Source organism: Vicugna pacos, chromosome 30 (genome assembly GCF_048564905.1).
Source record: "Vicugna pacos chromosome 30, VicPac4, whole genome shotgun sequence".
Lineage (NCBI taxonomy): Eukaryota > Metazoa > Chordata > Mammalia > Artiodactyla > Camelidae > Vicugna > Vicugna pacos.
In genome coordinates, this window is record NC_133016.1 from 37,615,322 (window position 1) to 37,639,499 (window position 24,178).

At 42.4% G+C, this 24,178-nt stretch overlaps 1 protein-coding gene and 1 non-coding gene across 2 annotated transcripts in view; one reads left to right on the forward strand and one right to left on the reverse strand.

Moving 5' to 3' along the window:
- Window positions 1–24,178, reverse strand: part of LOC140690526 (DNA primase large subunit-like) — a 71,126-nt gene that overhangs the window by 27,697 nt on the left and 19,251 nt on the right. Inside the window, exon 2 of the mRNA XM_072952392.1 lies at window positions 5,658–5,784. Within this exon, the coding sequence (XP_072808493.1) occupies window positions 5,658–5,784 (127 nt within the window). The remainder of the gene's footprint in view (window positions 1–5,657; window positions 5,785–24,178) is intronic.
- Window positions 13,329–13,401, forward strand: TRNAT-AGU (transfer RNA threonine (anticodon AGU)). The gene has a single exon. It is a non-coding gene; the product is annotated as a tRNA-Thr (tRNA).

Below are 24,178 nucleotides of genomic sequence, written 5' to 3' on the forward strand. Positions count from 1 at the left end.
ATAAGTTTCAGGTGTACAACATAGTGACTTACAATTTTTAAAGGTTATATTCCATTTAGAGTTATTATAAAATACTGGTTATATACCCTTTTCCATACAATATATCCTTGTAGTTTTTCATTTTATACATAGTTAGACTTTTACTAAACTGACTTGATGATGATTCACATAGACATGTGATTTGTCTGTTTTGCTGTGAATGGACAATAGAAATTACTGGAAAATGAAAAACAGAGTTCAGAGTACTCCAAATTCTTTTTCTCTTTTTTTAACACTTTTTTTATTGAGTTATAGTCAGTTTACAAATGTTAGCCACTATATATAAAAATAGATTTTTAAAAAAAGTTTCTTTTGTACAGCACAGGGAACTATGCTCAATATCTTGTAATAACCTTTAATGGAAAAAATATGAAAATGAATATATGTATCTATATGCAAGACTGGGACATTGTGCTGCACACCAGAAATTGACACATTGTGATTGACCATACTTCAATTTAAAAAAAATGGAAAATTGTTTGCAGAAAAAATAATAGAAAAGAGCCTTGTTGCTAAATAAACATCTTACTGAAAGTCTTGACAATGAATAAAACCACCCATGATAACACTGGATTCCTACAAATTACAAAAGTCACAGAGCACAGTTTATTAAGATGAAAACTGTACTACTTTTCAGTGCGAGGAAGCGTGGCAAGAAGCCGTGTAGTGCGTAGCTGGGAGCCGGGAACTGTACCACCTCAGCCTGGACCCAGCTCCCCACTGAGTATGGGGAGACCTGGGGCAGAGCCTGTGCCTGGCTGTTGACTTAGCCTCACCCGGGAAATGTAGGATAATCACTCACACAGCCCCGTGAATGGAAGAGAAGCTCTTATCCGCTCCTGGCACACATTAAGCCCTGAACATGTGCTAGCTAACATTTTGATGCTAAAAAAAGCCTGACAAGGGAATCGCAAAGGATTCCAATGAGAGAGAAATGAGGCTTGGTGAAGCCCAGAATGATTAAAGGACACCAGAAAAGAGACAGACTAATTGAATTGGCCAAATTACATCTGAACTAATGGCTATACATGGGTGAAAATGGTCAGAAAGGGCAAAGCCAAGAAGAAACTGAAGACTGACCAACAAACCAAAGATGACAAAAAATCTTTCAAAGCTGTGCTCACAACAAGGGGAAAACAACTCCTACTTGGTTTCTGTCCTCTACATCAAAGAGCATGATCTTTGAACCTGGGAAGGGTTGAACTCACAAGGTAACTGAAAGTGAAGTGAACACAGACAGAGCTAACACTGATTCCACCAAGCATGTAACAGACCCTCCCAGCACATGCTTGTGGAAGAGAAGGATGACCACAGCCTGGAACACAGATAAACCCACACGGACTCAGGACTGGTTACTCCAGGTATTGCAGGTTAATGAAACAACGTCAACCTCTGGGATTATGTAGGTTTTGCAAATTACATGAACCCAAAAGGATAGAGGCTTCTGGTTTCCAGTCTGGCACATAAAGAGCTTAGAGGCTGTCGTTCCATCCTGACAAGTAAATAGCTCAACAGGCTGAAGAATCAACAACTTTTCTCAGACTCTGTCAGAGAAATGGGGTCACAGGGCAAACTACTACTCCCCCCCAAATCTGAGAGAGAAGCAGATACAGAGAATCAAGACATCCCGGGGCAGCAATCTCCATGGGATCAGTGCTGGGGCAGGAAAAACCTAACCTGTAATTGATAAATTTCTAGTCTCATCATGGTCATGCCTGTGAGCTAAAAACTCCAGGGAGGCCCAGTAATAGCAGGGGCCCCAGACTTTGTAAGCTTAACCTCCAGGAGCTCTACCAGGCGCTCACAGTTAGTGACACAGAAAGCCCCTCTTGCTTCTGGCCTGGGGATACAAAAAGTTACCATTTTTGAATACCCTACAGCCGTCTGTTCTCAGCCAGGCTGCCCAAAGGAGAAATTATTTTACCACCATCTAAACTGCTGGGCTTTTACCAGAGCCTAACCCACCTGGGGAAGGGAAACACCCAGCCACGGCCTCTTCCAGCCATCCTGTCCCACCCAACAGGGGAGACTGAGAATCACTGTTGAGGTCACAGCCCACAGCTACAGACTCACTGGAAAACCAAGACCTATCACAGGACTAGCGAACACACCCCCCACTTCCCATCGCACTCCTGAGGGCCTGTTTCCTGGTGTTCTTCACACCCTGGATATCACGTCTTCCTTTAAAAAAAAAATTACAAAGCATATGAAAAGGAAAAAAATACAGTGTGAAGAGACTGAATGAGTATCTGAACTAGAGCCAGACATGGCAGGGCTGTTGGAACTTTCAGACAGAATTTAAATTTACTATGATCAACATGCTGAGGGCTCTCCTGGAAAAAGCAGACAACATGCAAGAACAGATGGGTGATGTAAGAGGATTGGGAATTCTAAGAAAGAATCAAAAAGAGATGCCAGGCATCACACTCTGTAACAGAAATGGAGGATGCCTTTGATGGGCTTATTACAGGCACAGCTGAGGAAAGAAACCCTGAGCTTGAAGATATGTCAGCAGAAACTTCCAAAATCAAGAAAACAGAAAGAAAAACCACTGAAGAAAAACAAGAACAGAATATTCAAGAACTATGCACAACTATGGTGTTAGATATGAGAACAGGAATATGAGAAGGAGGAGAGAGAAAAAGGAGGAGAGGCAGTAATGACAAAGACTCTCCCCCTAATTAATGTCAGACACCAAACTGCAGATCCAGGAAGTGCACAGAACACTCAGCAGGACAGCTAGGCATACATATGCACACGTCAGAAGATCAAAAGTAAAGAAGTCTTGAAAGAAGCCAGAGAGGAAGACATCTTACCTATGGAGGAGCAAAGAAAACAATTACATCTAACTTATCCTCAGAAATTATGCAAGTAAGAAGACAGTGGGCTGAAAAAAAAAATCGCACAAACCTAGAAATCCATACCCTGCAAAATTCTCCTTCAAAAAACCAGAAATCAGGACTTTCTCAGACAAACAAAAACTGAGGTAATCTGTTGCCAGACCTGCAGGGCAGTACATGATAAAAGTTCTTCAAAGAGAAGTAAAATGATATGAACCAGAACCTCAGATTTACCTAAAGAAAATCTCAATGTCAGAGAATGATAAGGAAAAGTAATATAAAAACTTTTATTTTTCTCATTCCTAATTGATCTAACAAATAAGTTTGTTCAAAATAATGGGAACAATGTATTCTATTATGTATGTTTACATACACATCTGTGTGTTTACGTATTCTCATATGTAACTGAAATGAATGACAGAATGATAAAATGGAATTAGAAATATTCGCTATTTTAAGTTACTCACAGTACCTAATGCGGCAATTTGAAAAAAGACTTGGGATTAGTCTCTTTAAAAGTAAAACCAATTTTTAAAAAGTGACAAAAAGAATCATAATGGATATGCTATGAAAGGAGAAAAAATGGAATCAAAAAATGCTCAATTAAAAACCACAAGACAGAAAAAGTGTGGAAGACAAAAGATAGAAGAATATGGTCAACAAATAGAAAACAGCCACAAATATGTTAGATGTTAACCCAACTATATCCATGACTACTTGAAATGTCAGTGGTCACCAGTTAAAAACACCTATTAAAAATAAAGATTGTCAGAGTGGATCGAAGGACCAGACCCAGCTCTATGTTGTATATGAGAGAGCCACTTAAAATACAGAGACATATGGATTGAAATTAAAGATACAGAGAAACACAAATCAAAGAAGTGGGAGCAGCTACATTAGTTTCAGACAGAGCCGACTTCAGAACAAGGAAGTTTATCCAAGATAAAAAGGGGGCATCACACAGTGACACAAGGGTGAATACCCCAAGAGGATCACCACCAGTGCTGCATCTGCACAAGGCAGCAGAGCACCAAAGCACACGCGGCAAACCTGGCAGAAAGTCAAGGAGCCTTGCTGAACTCTCTGCTGGGGCTTCCACAGCCTCCTCAGAGCTGGGGACCCAGCAGGCCGAGGACCAGCAACGATACAGGTGAACTCACGAGCACCACCAATCAAGGGCAGAACTGGAGTCCACGACCCGACCGCGGCCAGCGGCGCGTCCCTCCCTGCGATGTGGAGAGGGCACCGCTGCAGGTGGCGCCTACAGTGGGGAAGGCTGGGGAAGGCTGTGCAAGTCTGGGGCAGGGGGTGCGTGGGGGCTCTAGGCTCGGGCTCAGCACTGCTGCGGACCTAACACTGCTCAAAAAGGTAAAGCTTATTCATTTTAAAAAAGGATAGATCCGCGTGTCCGATAAATAGCAGGAGCTCACTGCGTGTTTGCTAAGTACCGCTGCCCTCGGCGTCTGCAGGGGCTGGGTCAGGACCTGCAGGAGACGCCAAACCTGAGGATGGGGAACCTCGGGCATGGGCCTCATATCCTAATCCCGCATCCTCAGGTTCCGCCAGCCTGGGATCTCTCAGGCCTGCACGTATTCCCTGGGGAAAACACCCATGTGTAAGACAGACTTACACAGTTCAAAGCTGTGCTGTTCAGGAGGCAGCTGTGTGTTATTTTCTAATGGATGGAGTTTAAATTGAAAACAAAATAAAACAAACAGAATAGACTGGAATAAATAAGATACACCAAGAATTAAAATGCAAAATCCTGCCTTTAAGCTAATAAAAATCAACTAGATTAAGTGGCGACAGGCTTTCTCAACACAAGTATCTGTCAGTTGTTTACAAAATTTAGAAGCCATAAAAATCATCCAGGGAACTTGCAAGTCCACCTGATTTTATCCACCTGAGAGTGGAGCCTAGGAGTCTGCATGTCTAAAGGAGTGGTGAGAACCATGCACCGTGTGCTCCAGCCCTGGGCACCCTTCTGTATTAAGCACGAATGCCCTGGACACACAAAGCATAAAATTTCACTTGGGATTATCTGATCGTTAGGAGCCTGAAAGTGTGTGATCATTTGAAAAAGAGTTTCAAGATGCTAATGCTAAAACAAACAAACAAAAAAACACTGATATACTTGACAGTGAGCTTTGGTAATATTGAAAATTTACTGATGTTGACTATTAAGCCATTCTCTGGTGTACCAGACAGATGGGGAGCTTTTCAAGGTATGCTCAGAGAACTATCTTAGAAAAAAGCTTTTAAACTTAGAAATCTACAGAAAATAGATTTTTTAACCTACGACTTAGGTAAATTGGTAGATGTTTGACACCATGACTTGTTAAATCTGTCACTTCATCTTTGTCTGTTAGTCAGAAAACAGTAATGAGAACAAAAAACTTTTCCTCCATAGTTTTTGAAAATTGAGGAATCTACTAGCCTAAAATTCGAGGCACTCAATCATCAAAAGCTTTGAAGAACTCACATCAGCCTTCTAAGACACCTGCAGAACAGTGGAAGAGAACAGTGGTGAAGGGGGAGCAGAGGACTAAGAGACGGGTCCAGCCAAGTGCAGCCCAGCCGAACCACTTCCTCTCGCCTGACCCAGCTTAGTAACAAGACAAGTTGCTAGAAGCTAATGGGGCTCTGGCTTGACCCTGATGATGGACACAATCTACTAACCCACTCCTGTCGGGAACGCAAAGACCATTCCACCATTGCAGCGGTTCCCACAGAGCTCTGGTTTCTAGACCTCACGACACTCCCAGCTGAGATGCTTACCGTGGTAGTCCCCCTGGCCTGGGGGGTTGGTCAGGATAATCTTCATGCAGCTGTAAGGTGTACAGTCTGTCCTCTTGCCTTCCTTCCCGAAGCTGTGACGGATGTTGTAAGAGTAGCCTTTATCAAACTGATGGGAGGGAAAAGAAGAAAAGGCAAGGTGAGCCAGCATGGTCCCACCAGCTGGGATCAAAGGTACAAAGGGATATTTTCTAAAATATACTCAGCATTTGTGGGCAGGTGTATATTTATATCATGTACGACACTTGGGTCCTTTACACAAATAACTTTTTTAAAGGTGCAAAACTTGAAAGGAACAAATTTCTCAGATGAAGAGAGCTAAAATTTAAGTTTATGTGTTTAAAGATGAGGATAATCCTTTCCTGAGAAGAATAATCGATTTGCCCATTTCCTGGTTTGATTCCAAAGATTACACTGGATGTAAATCATTTTGTCCATCCCTTATCTGGGTCTTCCCTGAGTTCCCCCGTCCAACCTGTTCCATTCCTGCACAGCCTCTCAATGCAAGCAAGCCCTTCCTCTGCACATTCACCGTACAGAGCAAGTAGTCAGCAAACGCCTGAGGAGCAAATGAGCTACTGTGACTGCCTCCTACCTGGGATTCCTGACTCCATGTCCGTAAAGCAAGATGACGGCAGAATTTAAACTAGGCAGGGTGAGGGGAAAAGAAGGAACTCACACTTACGGAAAGGCCCAGTCTGGTGGGTCTAAGCTGTCTGATACTTTAAGGAAAGCAGGACAGAGGATCAGAATAAGAAATGCAAAAAATCTGTGGGTTATTTGGGTAAGATTTTTACATTCATGGTTATAACTTACACTGAGTGAAATGCACAGAAAAATAAAAGAGATTAACAAGGAAAAAACAGCTTAATTACACGTGTACCTAAGGACACGCTTGGCAGTCTAACAAAGAGGTAAGTTTCAAGGAGGCTTATGGACCGTCTTAGGCTGAGTTAAAGGAAAAGCGGCTTGGGAATCTCGAATTGGGGAGGCAAGTTATGAGAAGGTGAGGGGGAAATACACGGTAAATAGGGTTGTCTTGTCCCATGGCTGAGAGTCTTGGGGGATAAGACTCACCTGGAGTAGCCTTCTTCCTGAAATGGAGATATCATCACAAATGTTAATTTCCTTTATAAAATGGGGCATTTACACTGTATTTTAAGGCAGTTAGGGGAGGTAGAGAGCTTTTCCTGCATCTGCTGGTTCTCTGTCTTCTTTAGTTCAAAATAATCCTCTTCCTGCCAAGCACATAATGTCACTCGCCATCTGTCTCTACAAGGATAAGGTCACAAGCCACTGCAGTCTCTGACCTTTGACACACCCCGAAAGGAGTTCAGGGTGGAGATCAGGTGTGAGGCGCTCTGTGCTCTGGGAAAACTGGCTGAACAGGCCTTCAGATGGTCAGGTATTTTCAAGAGAAGATTTTACGAGCCCCAATTCTCGCATCTTCTCCCAACTAGAGAAGCACAGAAATCATTCATGGAGACACCTGCTCCTCCTGACTGGCTGCAGCCTTCAGTCAAAACGTGTGCTTGACTGCACGTGTCCCCATCACCAAAATCACATCAATACTGACGTCCCCACCTCTTCAGAGCAGTTCCTCAGAGCTGTCTGAGAGGCTGTCTCCCGAGCTATAGTCCTCATTTTACCCCAGATAAAACTTAAATCACGATTCTCATGTTGTGTACTATTTTTTCAGTCAACAAAGAGGGATATTCTGGGATGGCATATTCCAGTACCCTTCACCCAACGTGAACTGTGTAACACTTTTTCCAACACCATTTATTGAAGGTATTTTCCTTTCCTTATTAAATAAATCGCTTTGGCACCCTTGTTAAGTTTGACCATGCACGAGTGGTCTACTTTCGGATGCTGGGTTAGACCACTGCTCTCTAGGTCTGTCTCCCATTTTGCCAATGCCTCACTGTCTTGGTTATAAAATCTTTAGCATTAAGTCTCAAATTCAGATAATGTCAAGTCCTCCTGCTGTGTTTTTTTTCAATATGATTTTGGCTATTCTATGTCTTTGCATTTATTGCCACATACATTTCAGAATTTCTACTAAAAACAAAAAGACTGCTGGAATTTTCAGTAATCAGTAGCTTATGGTTTCTTAACTACCTCTACAAGCAGGAAAACAAATGGAATTTCAACAAAAGAAAACTTCCCCCACCCAGATTTCCAAATATCATTAAATTTCATTGATGAAAACAAGAATGTTAAAAGTTTAGCAAACAGCTTTTATAAACAGCTTCTGTTTGTTACAGTAACCATAATCAATCTCTTTGTGCAAACTTTTAGGTATGAATTGAATTGAATTAGATACAAGGTTTCTGTGTGTTCATCAGAAAATACTGAAAGAGCCTTCTGATCAGTCATTCTGTTAAGGTCATGGAAAGCTACTCTCGCTAAAGGAAGAAAAGCTAAAATTTGCATCTTCCTCCTTGCTTTCTTTTCCAATGTATTTACCACCCGTGTCTATGTATATCTAAACTTTGGACCTCACCAAGCTCTCCGACTACTCACATATTTATCATACAGGTTATCTTCTCTAGTTTTCAGACTGGCAAAGTCTTGAAATACTGTGCAGAGGTAACTTGACTGGGTGATGTCGTTTAGAGAACATTTAGGCGCCCCCATCCACCACTCAGAGGAACACCTCTAAGTGTTGACATGGGAAGAGGTGGCGAGAACCAAATGGAAAACACACTCTTCCATCTTGGAGCCTCCATCCCACTCCACCCGGGGATGGGAAATGGTCTGAAGGTGGAGGAGTGCAAGCTGGCACCCTCCCAAGTTGGTCCTGACAGCTCAGCTGTGGCACTGCAATCTGTTTTACTGCCAAAGACACCAGCAAATTCTTTGCTGGGCCATGTTTCCCTGGAACTCAAGTTAAATGATGCGGCAGCACAGCTTCACTGTGCCCCTGCCCCGTCTCATTCAGAGTCCCTCTGATGCCCCTGCCTTCCATCCTAGTCCCACCCATGGCCTAGGGATCTCATCCTGTCACATGCTGAGAAGTGTTTATACCTAATCTACTCAGAAACCACGAGTACATGGACTCAGAGACCATGCTGTAAGCCTCTAACTGCCAAGAGCAGTGCCTGGTCTTCCTCAGAAGAAAGTCTTTCCTGCCACGAAGGGCCCCAAGACCAAACATCAGTCCTACTGTCAAAACAACAAACACCACCAGTCATCAGCCAGGCTCAGCTTGCATGGCAGTGTGAGGATGGTGACCACCAGGTACCCTTCAGAGACTGAATTCCAAAAAGGAAACTCTCCTTGACCTACACCAGCCAAGCAGCCACATACACAGGGACAGAGAACAGGGTAAAGATACGACAGGTTTTGACAAAGACATTTTCTATCCCTTTTTGGTGAGCTGTTTCCTAACACGGATTCAGAACCCAAACTTACACATTTAAAAACACCCAGAGGGAGGGTCTGCCAAGTCCAGGGGACCTCCTTCAATGCCTGGAATCCAAGAAGTTTCATCATCATAAATGCCCACAGGAACTCACAGCTCAGCAGCAGGCCCACACAGGTAAAGGGACCTGGATGGGGAGAGGCTGTGCAATCACCCCACGACCTCTGCCGACACCCATTCTTGCTGACTGTCCTTCAGCTTTAGACTGTCCCTTCTTGTGCGACTTCCCTAAAGTTTTACTTAACAATGCTGACAACCAGAAGGCATGGTATAGGCACTGAATACATAGTAGCCCATTTTTAAATGCTTACTTTCTAAACTACTCAACTAACTATGATCTGTAAAATGAATTTTGCCATCAGTCACCTATAGATTCCAAATACTTTAACTCTTAACTTTAACCACAGTTTAACTCAGTGAGGTCACTGAAATATCACACATATTCTAAGCAAATAACACACTGAAGGAGCCTAGAGACCAAGGCTAATAGTTAAGACAAGGGCTTTAAGTCAGATACCTGAGTTTCAATCTTGTCGCTACCACATGCTGGCTGTGTGACTTTGGACAGGTGACTCAACCTCTCTATAACAGTTCCCTTATACAGCACGTACAAAGGAGTGATGCCTAACACGTGGGGTTGGTGTGGGGGTAAGCCAAGAGCTCATCTTCACAAAGCACTGGGCACAGCATCAAGCACCGAATAAGCTTTGAATCGAATATACTTCAGAGTTACCAATACCAAAAAGGCAAATAACCCAATCCAAAAGTGGCCAGAAGACCTAAATAGACATTTCCCCAAAGAAGCCATCCAGATGGCCAACAAGCACATGAAAATATGCTCAGCATCGCTGATTAGCAGAGACGTGCAAATCAGAACTACAAGGAGGTATCACCTCACACCAGCGAGAATGGTCATCATCAAAAGGTCTACAAGTAATAAACACTGGAGAGGGTGTGGAGAAAGGGGACCCTCCGGCACTGCGACTTCCTGGTTGTAGGAGCAGATGGTGGGCGATGGTTTGTAGCCAGCACTAGTAACTAGTGGGTCAGCCCCAGCGCATTGTTTAATATTCCTTAAATTACATCTGCATTTTGCCTCCAACTTCCTCATCAGAAAAACCTGAAGTCTAGTTACTCCCTCTAACTCTTAGAGGGCCTTAAATCGGCTAAGCAAGCTGATGTCTGTAACGCAGCTGGAAGGTACTGTTGCTGTTACTTTAATTCAGTAAACTACCTCCTAGGGTGTGCTAAATATTTCTTCTGCTCTGTAAGTTTGTTCACTTCTCATTGGTGAGAACTCAGCAGGTGGTGAGGCGGCAAAGGTGTTAGAGAGAGAACTCAGGCTTTGGTTCTAGCCCTGCCACCGACTGGAGGAACGTTAGACAATTACAAATTACCTCGGTCTCTTTTTTCCCTTTTTCATACTGTAATCATGAGCCCTGTCCTTCACTCTTGTGCAAAAGCACTTTGTAAACTGTAAAATGATAAGTATATATTATGATTATTTGCTACAAGTATTTGTATAAAACTTGCATACACTAGTTTGTGCCGTGTTTGAAAGGTGAAATTTTAAAAGTAAGTTCCACGTTTTATTCAAGTATATCTCTAAGTACTCCTGGGAGTTCACTTGAAAGAGTGTGGATCACCCACCAGAAGAGTCTAGGGGGACCAGGGCACACCGCACCAAAGTAAGCCTTCTGGGCAGATGGGTTATTTTGAGTTAAAGGCCACTGAGAAACTGTTGTAGGAAAAACTCTAAAAACAGCCAACAAGTTTTCCAAGGTGTCTCCCTCCTGAAAAAGGAGGACTCTCAACAACTCTTAAGAAATGGAGAAAGTGGGCTTTAATCTTCTTGATGAACCTCCCTAAATAACCCAGGTTTACTATGCTTTTCCTTGTCAGTTTCCCACACTTGCCTCCCCAGGCCCAGAAGCCCCAGACTCCTTTTCCTTTATTTAGCATCTGAGCCCAAACTGAAACCACCCCTTTGCTTACTCATCCCTGGGCATCCCGGGTGTATGGGTGATGAAAGAGTCAGTGAACCTCTGTTCGTTTTAGTCTGTCTTTGGCCAGTCTCCCTGGAGGTTCCATTCCTCGCCTATGGTTTCATCTGGGAAAGCAGGACGTGAATTCTCCATCTTCACAGCCTGATCCCTTCCCCTGAAGCCACGGAGAACATTTTCAGTTCTAGACCCCAGGACAGGCAGAGCGTCCTTCCTTCGAATTCCTCCTTGAGGCGGGGTCAAGTGAAAATTCTGAGTCACTGCTTTCTTAGAAAATGGAAAAACAGTGAAATGCTAGAAATCCACAGAAAATAGTATGAAATGAAATGATCCCATGTAGTTTTATAAGGTAGTTGATCAAGTAGACCACTTTCAGGGAAGCCAAGAAAGCAAAAAAGAAAGATTAGCGGTGGCTCTGTCAGAACCCTGCCCGAGTCCCCCGAGGATGCTGGAGGTGCGGTGCTACTGGGTTCATCTTCCTCATGCTCTGCTATAGGGACTGCCCCTAAACAGACTCAGAAAACAAGACTTGAGGGTCTTCTGTGCCCCGGGGATGTCTCCATCATTCTATCTGCAGCTATGAAATGAAGAACATCATTTCTAAATTCCTAACAGGCAATTTAGGACAACTGTGCCCTGTTATTAGCAATAGAAACCAAAGCAATGCTTGATGACATTTCAGTAATAAAGGCTTCCTTTCCACAGGTCCCCAGCAGTGACACAGTGGTTCTTCTTAGTCTCTTCACTACTTGTAAGGTATGGAAGTTAGGTACCCCTATGTCATAACCGTGCAAACTAAGGTTTCAAGAGGGCAAGTGAATAGTTATTTGGATTACTTGGTGGAAAAGAGATAGAGTTAAAATTCTTAATCTTCTACTTTCAGGAAACTACTACAAAATTATAAGTGGAGGGAATAAAAAAAAAAATGCAGGAGATGTCAGTTATCCACAGCAGACATTCCCCTGCAGGCTGCTTCCCCACTGTCACTCAACTGCACAGCGACATCTGACAGTCACACTGAGTCCAGGTGAAAAAAGATGTCTTGAATAGCGGGGAAAACTGTCTCCTCTCAAAGAAATGGTAACTCCATCAAGACACTCAAGGAGCATTCATTTACTTCCTAATTTGCCAGAATTTTAGAACCACTAACAATGGTAAATTTGAAGTTAAACATCAGAAATGAAAAAACACTAAATAGTGTTTCATCTGTTTTCAAATTACCGGGCACTCTTGACAGGCCTCCCCTCTGACACCCTATCTGGGGCATGCTGGGGAACTGGAGGGCAAGCCCAGGGAAGAGGAGAGGGGGCGCCCCTCCCTGGCAACTTGGTCAGGAGCTTGAGCAAGTGTACCTTCCTGATCAGTCAGAATTTTGGAGCTGGAGCCAGGGTGAGCCTCACACGATTTAAACAGAGGCCTCCACGAGCCAACCCCAAGAAGACACCGGCCAGGCGGGGGGAGCTGTGCAGTGGGTCACTTGGCCCTCTGTTCAGCTGGTGTGCCCGGCACTCAGACGGGACAGGCTCGGGATGGAATCTCAGCATCCTGCCCAGAACACTGGCTCCAGAAAGTCTGCACTGCTCACTGCTATGCACGCGGCTGCCACAGCAGTGATGGGAGATGTGTTCAGATCACAAGTTCAAAGGCAGGAACCACAGGCAACCCTTCCTTCTCTGAAACAAAAGCACTTCCTGAATCACGGACTCAGAGCCCAAAAGACTAAACTTAGTAGCCCTTCAAAGGCGGCCCATTTATCTCCATCTCACTGTAGCTAAAGGCCAGGCCTGACACCCTGAGAAGCAGAGGAGGCAGCCTGCCGTCGGGCCTTCTAGCAGGGGCTGCACTGGGTTTTCCACCCCGGGCACAGAGAAAAGGCCTCAAATACCACCCGGGCCGGCACGCAGGGTGCGAGCTGATATGGGGCTGCACCCCCCAGGGCAGGGCTCCTTCGTCTCCCCAGGCAGAGTGCTGATTCTTACCAACTTTTTGAAGTAGCAATAAATGTACATTAATTCAAATTCTGCTAGATTTGTTTCATCCTGTTCACTCACTTCCTACATTTGGTTTTTGCCAATTTTTTTTATATTCTGCTTTTCTTGATTACCTCATCTGAGTATTTTCATCCACAGTATTCATATTTCCTAGAGCTGAACTTCTGTTATGGAATTTTAAAGCTCTAGCTTTATCATTAAAAAGATGTCTCAAGATACTACTCACTTGGGGGGAAGGTATAGCTCAGTGGTAGAGCACGTGCTTAGTATGCATGAGGGCCTGGGTTCAATCCCCAGTGCCTCCTCTAAAAAATAAATAAACCTGATTACTTGCCCCTGCCAAAAAAAAAATCTACTCATAATCTAGTGTGTGTATGTGTGTGTGTATATAATGTGCAATAAATCTAAGGTTTCGAAGAGTTACCAGGATTATTGGAAAAATATATCTTCCAAATCTTACAAATGTTAGGAACTAGCTAATTATTTCTCATAATAAACCCTTAAACATTTACATATATATTAATAATAGTTATGTGATATCTTTCTGAGTACACAAAGGTCCAGAATTGTCATATATTCCTGGTAGATAAAAGGTGTAGTTTATCAACATATACAAATTTAACTGTTTTTCCTGTTAAGTTCCTTTTTTCTTGCACTCCATTTTGTACAATATTAACATGGCCACTCCAGTTTTCTTTTTGATCTCACTTGCTGGCTTTCCTCTCTCCACCTTTGCTTTCAATCCTTCCGCCTCAGGAAATCCAGAATAAAGAGCAAGTGGGTAACTGGCTACCCAGGAGCCCCCCTAGTGGTTACTCACAGCATATTAAAATATATATTTTCCTATCAATGTCCAAAATGAGCCAGACTCTACAAAACAGACAAGATCTCTAGTACACTCTCACTTCCATCATAATTAGCTCCAAAAGAACTTTACAAAGTAACGGCTAAAAGGAGAACTTGATTTTCCCAGAGTCATAATAACAGAAGTAGATATTTCACTTAGTAGACAGTACATCATTTTCTAGTCATCTAAGTGTGGCTACAAAACAGATGAATGAAAGGAAACCACACTAGACTTTAAAAGGTAGCAATGAATGACAGAATGCATTGAGCCCTGAAAGAACAAAGGGTATACGATCAAGTTTTAATTTCCAGTGACTAGCCAGACTGTTCCCTGACAATTTTGGGGACAAAAAGTAGGTGCCTGTTGCAGGCAGGTGTTCTGTTTCTCTTCTAGAGGCTGGGAAGCAGTCATTCCCACTGGCCGAGACTCAATTCCCTAAGACTGCATTCGGAGACCAAAAGAGAAATACGCAAAATATCACATCAAGGGTTAGAATAATGTATTTTGAGTGACAGATGGCTAATTTATTTTTCAAGGGAGTTTACAAGGCCTTTTGGGGAACTGGGTGATTCCAGGACCAAGGCAGGGAAAAACACGACAGGTGCCCAGAGCATCCTGTGGTGCTAGAGAGGATGTACTCAGAAAGAGGATGCAGTCCTGGTGAGGGCCTGGGAACCGGCCTGAGGGGTCTCCCAATGGCCAGAGCTGGACCACTTGAGCAATAAAACTAACAGCAACAGCACTGAATTATAACCCACAGAATGAAATGTATAATTCATCGAGTAGCCATGGGCACACAGTGTTACAAATTACTGAATAAATAAGTAAACAGGGGAAGAAAGGGCAGCTTTTCCTTAAAGAAAAATTGAAACTGATAAATGGAGGACAGAGAAAAAGAAAATAACCATCAGAGCATCATAAAATAATAGTTGCAGGCAAAGTCCACCAGGGATGCTAAAATCAGTGGGGGCACAGGATACGTGCACAGTCTAAAATGCCTCCCCCAAGACACTCTGAGAGGAAAAGGGGAACCCCGCAGGGGAGAGGCCCCACAGACAGCACCTAAACCCAGCGGTCATGGCTGACACCACCAGTGGTAAGTTACGTGGGCATCACACACCCCTTGACACGATGCGGTCAGGAGGGTGTTCCTGCCAAAAACAGACAACCTCCATCTAATCCTGAGAAAGCAGTGAATAAACCCAAAGTGAGAGACAATCTATGAAAAGCTGACCAGTTCCTTTCAAAAGTACTAAGGTCATGAAAGACAAGGAAAGACAGAAACTGTCCCAGATGCAACGCTGGGTGGAACCTCGAACAGCAGAGGGACAACTGTGAGAAACCAGTGACATCTGGATCAAGTCTCCATCAATGGTACTGCACCAGCATTAATGTGCTGATTTTGATACCTGTGTAGTTATTATTGGGGAGGCTGAGTGCCACAGGGAACTCCTGGTACCATTTTTACAATTCTTCTGTTAAGTCTAACATTTCTTCAAAATAAAAAGTCTATATATCAGGCAATGGACTAGGTGAAAACAGGCTGTCACATTTGATTCTCACAACAACCCTGCAGAACTGGTGTGGTTATCTCTATCTTACAGCCTGGAAAGTTGAGGCCTGGAACGATTAAGTGGAACGTACAAACGCACACAGTACAATGTTGTGTCGGGACTGAAGCCACTTTATCACTTGCTCAACGTCCGTGTTCTTTCTATCACTTTATGATAAACACACGAAAATGCATTTATCCCCCCAAGAAGCACAGTGACCTCTTCGGAAACTAGAGAAAAAATTTTAAGTGTCGACAACAGCTGAAGCTCTTCTTAGAACTTAGCGTTAATTTTCAATTTCCTTAAAGTATGTGGTATTAGGGAAACAAAAAAGGGTTTCGACCGTGTTACTAATAAGTAAAGCCCTTTTAATTTACTGTAACGTCTAGCAAACCTTGCAGAACCCTACAGATTACTATACAGAACCGTACGCCTCCCAGCCCCAAGTACCAGAAAGGAGGGTCATTCACCTCTAACAGGCACAGGCGTTTTCTTAAACAATTAAAAGGTCTCTAGCTCAGAAAACTCAAGTGAATTTTCATATTTATTTTAGTGGGTTTTTACCCTGGTCCCATTACACTGTTTACGTACACAAGCAACATACAAGTGTTATTTAAGACAAAGCAGCAGCATATCCAAGTCAAGGGAAGTGTCAGAGAAATAATAAAACGTTCACCGCGGACGAGAAATACGTCCCTCTTGGCCCTTTACTGACATGTGACACGAGCCACGGTAATGATAGGTTACTCCATCCTGTGAATTATTACAAAGGATTGGAATGAAAGTCTCAAACCCAACTGGCTGCCTTCTTATAACCAAATGTAACTCCACTGAATTATTGATGGATTGTGTTTTCAGCAATGCAGGAAGATGGCCCTGCCAAGGGAAGGCTGTGTAAACTTACTGCATGGCTTCAGGTTATCTGTTTGCTTCTAACTCAGATGTGCTATCTCATTAAGAAACTGAATTTATTTTGCTGTGCTGTTCTTTCCAATGAACTACTCACCAGGGACATGCTAACAGAAAAGGCCAAGACAAAACAGGAAAATACATCATTTTTCCCCAATTCCATCAACTTTTTAAAGCACATATTTTCAAGTGTTAGAAGATGCTTTAAATAGCCCAGCAATCTCACACATCCACTCACGGGACCAGAACTTGGAGATGCACGTGTGAGTGAGGCCTCGCAGCACACGCGGTCCCGTCCGCAGGGCAGCTGGGAGGCCCCGGCCTGCTGAGCCGAGGTGAACTTGGGTAGCTTGCCACATTCCAAAACAGAATGTTTTGAGCTTTGTTCAAAATAAGATTGTGAAGCCCACAGTACCTTAATCAAGGAAGAAAAAAGCCAAACCAGAAGGCAGGCAGCTTATGTCAAACTGTGAATATGAAAACTACTGTATCTATATCTTACATACAATTCTCACCTATCAAGAGTGAATTTTCAAGCCACTTGGTGATTACCAGTTCATGTATTTCCACTGTATTACTGAAGTACACAGAAGCACTTAACTCACTGTATTCCATGACGGACCCCAAGTAAGGACTTCCCCGGCAGCACGTCTGAAACTGCAGTCTGGCTGTGGCCCCCTCTCCTGGGCCCACTTGCCAGACCCAACACATCTCAGCTGCCTGCCCTGTGTAGCGCCGGACCCAGAACCGCCTGTCCCCAAGCAGCAGGAAGGGCAAGTGCATCCCAGCGGTGTTCAGTGGTCTCCCAGGCTCCACTGTCATGACTGGGCACACGTTAAATCTCAACAGATAAAAATCACCATCTGGGGCTAGAGAACTGACTGTCACTGACTGGCTCTGCTATCTTGACGGACACAGACGGAGAGGGAGAGAGCCATCGGGCGAGGTCACACCTTCACGATCCTCTGGCCTTATTGTTCCATCTAATACTTATCAAATGAATGACTTTTCACTTCAGTCTCTCTTCTGGGCGTGAGCTAGGAAAATCGCCATCTTTCTAGAAAAAGGGTGGCAGACAGCATGGTGGGGGAGCCGAGGCTGTCCCTGCTGACCTGCAGACCTCTAGGATCTTGGGCTCCCTGCTCCTGCCTGGTGCCTTAAAGGCCCTGAGTAAACATTTATTGATATCACTAATAACCTTTCCCTGGTATTTCCTATAAGTAATTACTAGAAAGTTCAAAGACAGCCACTTGTAAGTTCTATAAGCAGTTGGCTTTGAATAATTTGCAATGTCCTTCTCAGTACCATAATCACTATTTTATAGTAAAAGAACTAACAGGAGGATTAATTCTCCAAAACCAGAGCAAGAGTACAGAAATAAAATCGAAGTGGCCATGTTCACTTTTCTGTTCACTTCATTACAACCTGTCTCTGTCACCAACCATACAGAAATATTAAACATGTAGATAGACAGGCATGCCCCTCAGGCAATTAATTATTAAGGGATCTTCCTCTCTTAACTTTTTTTCTATGCTATGTCACATTTAGAAACTTTGAGGGAAAAAAAACTGCATTGCTTTTGCCTGGATATTTACCTACGTAGGTTATCATGTGAAACATTTTCCTCTTGAAATACACACACACACACGCGCGCGTGCACACACTCACACACACTCACTTCCATTTATGATCTTTAAAATATGTATACAAATAATGCCTTAAATTAGCATACTGCTATAAAAAAATTTCTTGCATAGCTATCTTTCTCAGTTTCTCGTGTCATAAATTCAACATTTACTGGAAATTATTTCCATTTCTACTTTATAAAGAAAAGCAATCCCTGAACTAAGAACTCTTAGCAAACATTAATCCAGACTTGATGATTTAAATAACAAGAGTAATAACCAAACAAATTAAGCTGTAGACAGCTGTGAACATTGAAGCCTGGTGCTCTGATGTGACAACTGTTAGGATCCCAAGTCTGCTAGCCACATACTACACAGATCAATTTTCTTTAAAATCCGAAAACTGCTCCTAGGGTTCTATATATGCAGCACGCAAATGAGCAGAACAGTAATGAGGAGGGTTAACACATGTAAAATTACAGGAATAATAATATTTTGATGCATGGCTCTAAGGAGTGATTTGCTGAATGCTAATAATCCCCAAATCAGGTTGGTGCACTTAATTTGTTTCTAAAGAAATAAAGGCACAGTATCACTTCTGAAATTTAAATAGCTGATAATGAGAAAGCTGTCACCAAGCAGCTGCAACATCAGATGAGTGATATCAATGCAGAAGAATGTGGTTTTTTTTTAAGTTATAGTCAGTTTACAATGTTGTGTCAATTTCCAGTGTAGAGCACAGTTTTTCAGTTGTACATGAACATACATATGTTCATTGTCGCATTCTTTTTCACTGTGAGCTACCACAAGGTCTTATATACACTTCCCTGTGCTATACAATATAATCTTGTTTATCTATTCTACATATGCCTGTCAGTAAAATTTCAAACTCTCAGTCTGTCCCTTCCCATCCCCCTCCCCCTCAGTAACCACAAGCTTATATTCTACATCTATGAGTCTGTTTCTGTTTTGCATTTATGTTCATTTATCTTTTTCTTTCTTCCTTCCTTCCTTTCTTTTTTTTTAGATTCCCATATCATGGTATGAGTGATGTCATATGGTATTTTTCTTTCTCTTTCTGGCTCACTTCACTTAGAATGACATTCTCCAGGAACATCCATGTTGCTGCAAATGGCGTTATGCAGTCATTTTTTATGGCTGAGTAGTATTCCATTGTATAAATATACCACATCTTCTTTATCCAGTCATCTGTCGATGGACATTTAGGCTGTTTTCATATCTTGGCTATTGTAACTAGTGCTGCTATGAACATTAGGGTGCAGGTGTCTTTTTGAAGTAGGGTCTGGATATATGCCCAGGAACGGGATTATTGGGTCATATGGTAAGTCTATTCCTAGTCTTTTAAAGGCTTGATCTCCAGAATATATAAGCAGCTCACACAACTTAATAAGAAAAAAAGCAAACAACCCAATTCAAAAATGGCTGGAAGACCTAAACAAGCAATTCTCCAAGGAAGAAATACAAATGATCAATAGGCACATGAAAAATGCTCAGTATCACTAATTATCAGAGAAATGCAAATCAAAACCACAGTGAGGTATCACCTCACACCAGTCAGAACATCCATCATTCAAAAGTCCACAAATGACAAATGCTGGAGAGGCTGTGGAGAAAAGGGAACCCTCCTACACTGCTGGTGGGAATGCAGTTTGGATCAGCCATGGTGGAAAACAGCATGTGCTTTGTCTTCTAAGACTAAATGGCTCATGTTTCACAACACATGCTGGTCTGTGCTGGGCTACACACATACCCCATCGCATGGTTTAGGTTTCCCTTCCTTAGCTGCATCAAATCCAATGCAGATGGTGAATTGTGATGGCAGGGGCTTCTGTTTCTTTCCATCTCTCCACTTTTCACCCACTATCCTGCAGAGTGAGGGCCTTCAAAAGTTACAAATTAAATTCCATAGGTCTGCACACAAAATCGCATATAATTGGGTAACAAATGGTCAAATCTGAATTCCTTAAAGGCTCTGAGGATTGCTGCCTACCCTTCCCTTCTGTTATGAAAACATCACATCTGCCAAGGCTGCAGAATTAAGTGGACCTGACCAACAGGCACAGGCTGTTTGGCTCCTAAATTGAGGAGACACACTGTGCAAAGGAAAGCCACCTTAATTCCACAAAGGGAAATAAACAGCCCTAAAACTTGTCTCTCTCAGCTGAGCATTCATTCAATATTGAAACAAGTAATTTCCACTGCCACAGCTTTGCCTGCTGCTCAGCACAATTCCACCCAACTGGGGATTGAACAGAGAGAAGTTAAGAGCAGCTTTAACCTGTCTTTTCTCTGCATTTTGCTATACCACACTGACAGCATCCTGTTCGTTAATTAAACTTTTTTCCTTAAAGAAATAGACTGGAGCGTCCTATACTGGACACTGGAGGAAGAAGGCAGGAAACAAAAGGCAAAAGAAAATCTGGATTTTAAAAATTCTAGTTAGAGATGCATATGCATCCATGATAAGACACACCCAGAGAGGTGTCAGCAGATACAGGGTGAGCCAGGAAGGTCACACAGGCAGGAGGGTCCAGAGGGAGTGGCCGCGGTGGCTGGAGGTTAAGCACACAGGTGACTTGTGAACTCCAGAGGGCTCTGCGACTCACAGAGGTGACCTGCCTGACCCACTGTCACCCTCCCCTAAGGAGGCAGGGTTACAATTGTAGGCCTTTAGGAACTATGACCCCAGTTAATCACAAGTGGGATTTGCCAAACTTGCCAGATATCTCACAAACAAGTTTTGGTTTTGTGAGCTGACTTTCATTGTGTTTCTCACTTAAGAAAAGAATGTATTCACTGCTGTTTGCTCTGTCTAATAATAGGGTAAGGAGATCATGGGGGTGGGGAGGATCCATAACTCTTATTTATTACCTAATTGATATGGAGGAACTATCACTTTGATAATAATTTAAGGAAGAAATATGAAAACGAATGTATGTATGTATGTATATGCATGCCTGGGACATGATGCTGTGCACCAGAAACTGACACATTATAACTGACTATACTTCAATTAAAAAAAAAAAGATATGTCACTTCTAATCTTGCCACCTTAAAACTCAATAATACAATAACAGTCTAAGTTTATGCAAAATCTTCTGACAGGAAGACAGGTGTTCTAAAGGGAAATGACTAAAAGGTAAAAAAAAAAAAGAAGAAGAAGAAGAAGAAAAGAAAATGCTTTTCATGTGTCTTTGATCTGGGTTTTTGATACCTCAATACACGAGAACTAGACCAGCATTCTTTACTGCTTTATCATTATGGAAATCAAAGAGATTTTCTTTTCCAATAAAAGTTCTCCATGTAAATTATCAATGTAAACATCTTGGGGGCAAAATAATCACAGGAATGATGCCAGCTTGATAGTAGTTTTGATTAAAATTACTCTTCAGTTTTATAACCTGAATGTTAAGAAACATTACACACTCTCGTAGTCTCTCACTAAAAACTCTCTCACTAAGTATGTAGTGTGAACTAAATCTTCTCATCGCTCGTGAAACAGTGATTCCAAAACTCAAATCAAACAATAATCTTGAATTCATATTCCAACATTTGTGCTTTACTTTCTGGCAAAGAAAAGTTATTTTCTAACCACAGTAAGAGCTATCTCATATTGAGCACTCACTCCAGTCTAGGTACTTTTTTTCCCCACATATTTTATTTTGCTTAAGTCCTAACAATGCTAAGATAAAGGCTTCAGTCCCATTTTACAGATAAGGGGACTGAGGTTTAGAGAAATAAAGCAGCTTGCTTCACAAAGCCTGCACAGCTGGTCCATGGTGGAACTCAGATCTGAATTCAGGTCTGACTAACTCAAGAGCATTTGCTTTGAAAGTGTTTTTTTTTTTTTAATCAAATTAAATGTGTTTCAAACCTGGAATACAAAATTTAACCAGCACATATGATATAACTTATTTGTGGAATCTGAAAAATAAAGCAAACTAGTAAATATAACAAAAAAGAAACAGACTCACAGATGTAGAGAACAAAGCAGTGGCTACCAGTAGAGGAGGGGGGAGGGGGTTAAGAGGTACAAACAATTAGGCATGAAATGGGTTGCAAGGGTCTATTTATTACACAATGCGGGGAATATAGGCAATGGTTGATAATAACTATAAATGAATATAAAAATTATGAATCATGATGTACAAAAACACCTGTAAGTTAAATAATACTGTACATCAAATAGATTTCAATTAAAAACAAAAACAAAAAAATTAAGTGGCATGTAACAATGTTTTCAAGGTATTAGATTATTCCTCCTATTTCACCAGATTGAAAAGCAGACATCATAGTCAATTATTTTTTTCTAAATCATACTGTTCATACATATATATGTAGTAATAACTACACCAAAAGGTATTTTTTAGTTGTAAGATTAGACCTGCTTTATGTAAATAAAAAGGCAAATCAGTTTTGCTAGTAGATATGTCCACAATATTTTCACAACATTCTCCCAAACTACCCTGAGATATGATGTTTGAAAGGATAAGTGGCTGCTGTGAATCACAGCACATGAAGCATCACATTGGTGCACCGAGCTCCGACTTTCCATGTAGGACAAGGGATTTTTATCTTTTGAACAACAATTCCAATGCTTTAATTCCAACCATGCAATTAAGCCAATTACTGAAAATATGTTAAACACCATGGTTTATTTCCCTCCTAACTAAACTGCAGTTTTATAGGCAAAAGGCTGAGGCAATCTTTGCTGCTTATCTAGGCCATCCTGGAAAGCTGCTTCATACATTTTCATGCAAATCCCCAGGAAGGAATCAACTCAAGTATTTTAGAACACTCACAATCTGAAAAATTATCTCACTGCTAGAAAAACAAGGTTGTCTACGGGTCCCGGGAGAAAGCCGAGAATGCAGGGAACTGTGATGGACAAGATTGCTGACAGCGAGTAGGGAAATGTGCTCAAGTTCACGGGTCCTAAGAGGAAGTTAAAGACGTTTGTTAATTAAGTGATCACAACAGAAATGGTAAGAAATCATCTCCCACTCCACAATACTGATAAGGGATCAAAGAAAGGCATTTGGTTTATACTACAAATCCACACAAAAGAGAATTAAAATGTAATGGAGTCCACCAAAGAGCGAGAACCACAGGAAAGCTGGAGGTCTGTGAATTCACCTTACAGCTCAAAGCAGAAACTGAACTTGAACATACAAGTTTCTCTCATTCAATTATACTTTTACTTCTACAACCTTATGTTCAAATTCTATTTTCTTGAAGAAGTCTGAGTAATGAACACAGCAGATGGTATCATTCAGGGAGAAAGGAAAGACTTTCAGTATAAGTGAAACCTAACCTTCGAACTTCCTTGCTTAGTTTCATCGTCAATGTTTTGGTTGCAAGAAAAGTCAATAGTGTTCACTTAGTTTGGCAACACTGATTTTTCATTAATGTTATTCACTTAAAAAACAAAGTGATTAGAAGCTGACACTCTCCCCCAGTGCCACGTGTTAGTTAATATTTACAACATCCTCTTTCTACCAAAAGGGTTCCGTTACCTTCAGACTGACGTGCACAAAATGAGTATTTATCCACTCTGCTCAGAGCACCTGCGGGTGCCGGCTGTGTGCGGGTCACCTGGCAGACACCTTCGCTGCTCCTCACCAGAGCCGACGCAAGCTAGGGGTCACAGACCCCACACACGAGACCAGCCTTGGGGAAGGTGTCTCTCTTGAGCAAGATGGTGAGACGGCCCAAGCCAACCTTCATCAACCCAATGAGCCATCACCGCACTCGCCCACACCTGGTGCAGCTCACCCCAAATCCGACCCTGCGCAACTGTACTTCAGAGTTTGTGCTGCAAGACGCTTACTTAACCTTTGATCCTCACCAAAACAGCAGGTATTCTTGTCCTTCTTTTTGTAGAAGAGAAAAACAGAGGTGCAGAGCTCCCCAGGCGGAGGCAAGGGCTGGCTGTGCGACCTTCAGCCTTCAGCCCAGCGTCCCTCCAGGCGCCCATGCCTGGCCGGGGGTGGATGAGAGGGGTGTCAGCACCAGAGACGGGGGGCTGGAGCAGCCCCAGGAGGACTGAGAGCTCTCTGATCTGCAAATTGCCTCACACCTTGCTCACCATCTTTACTATTATTTCCCTAGTGTCTTCGCAAGAATA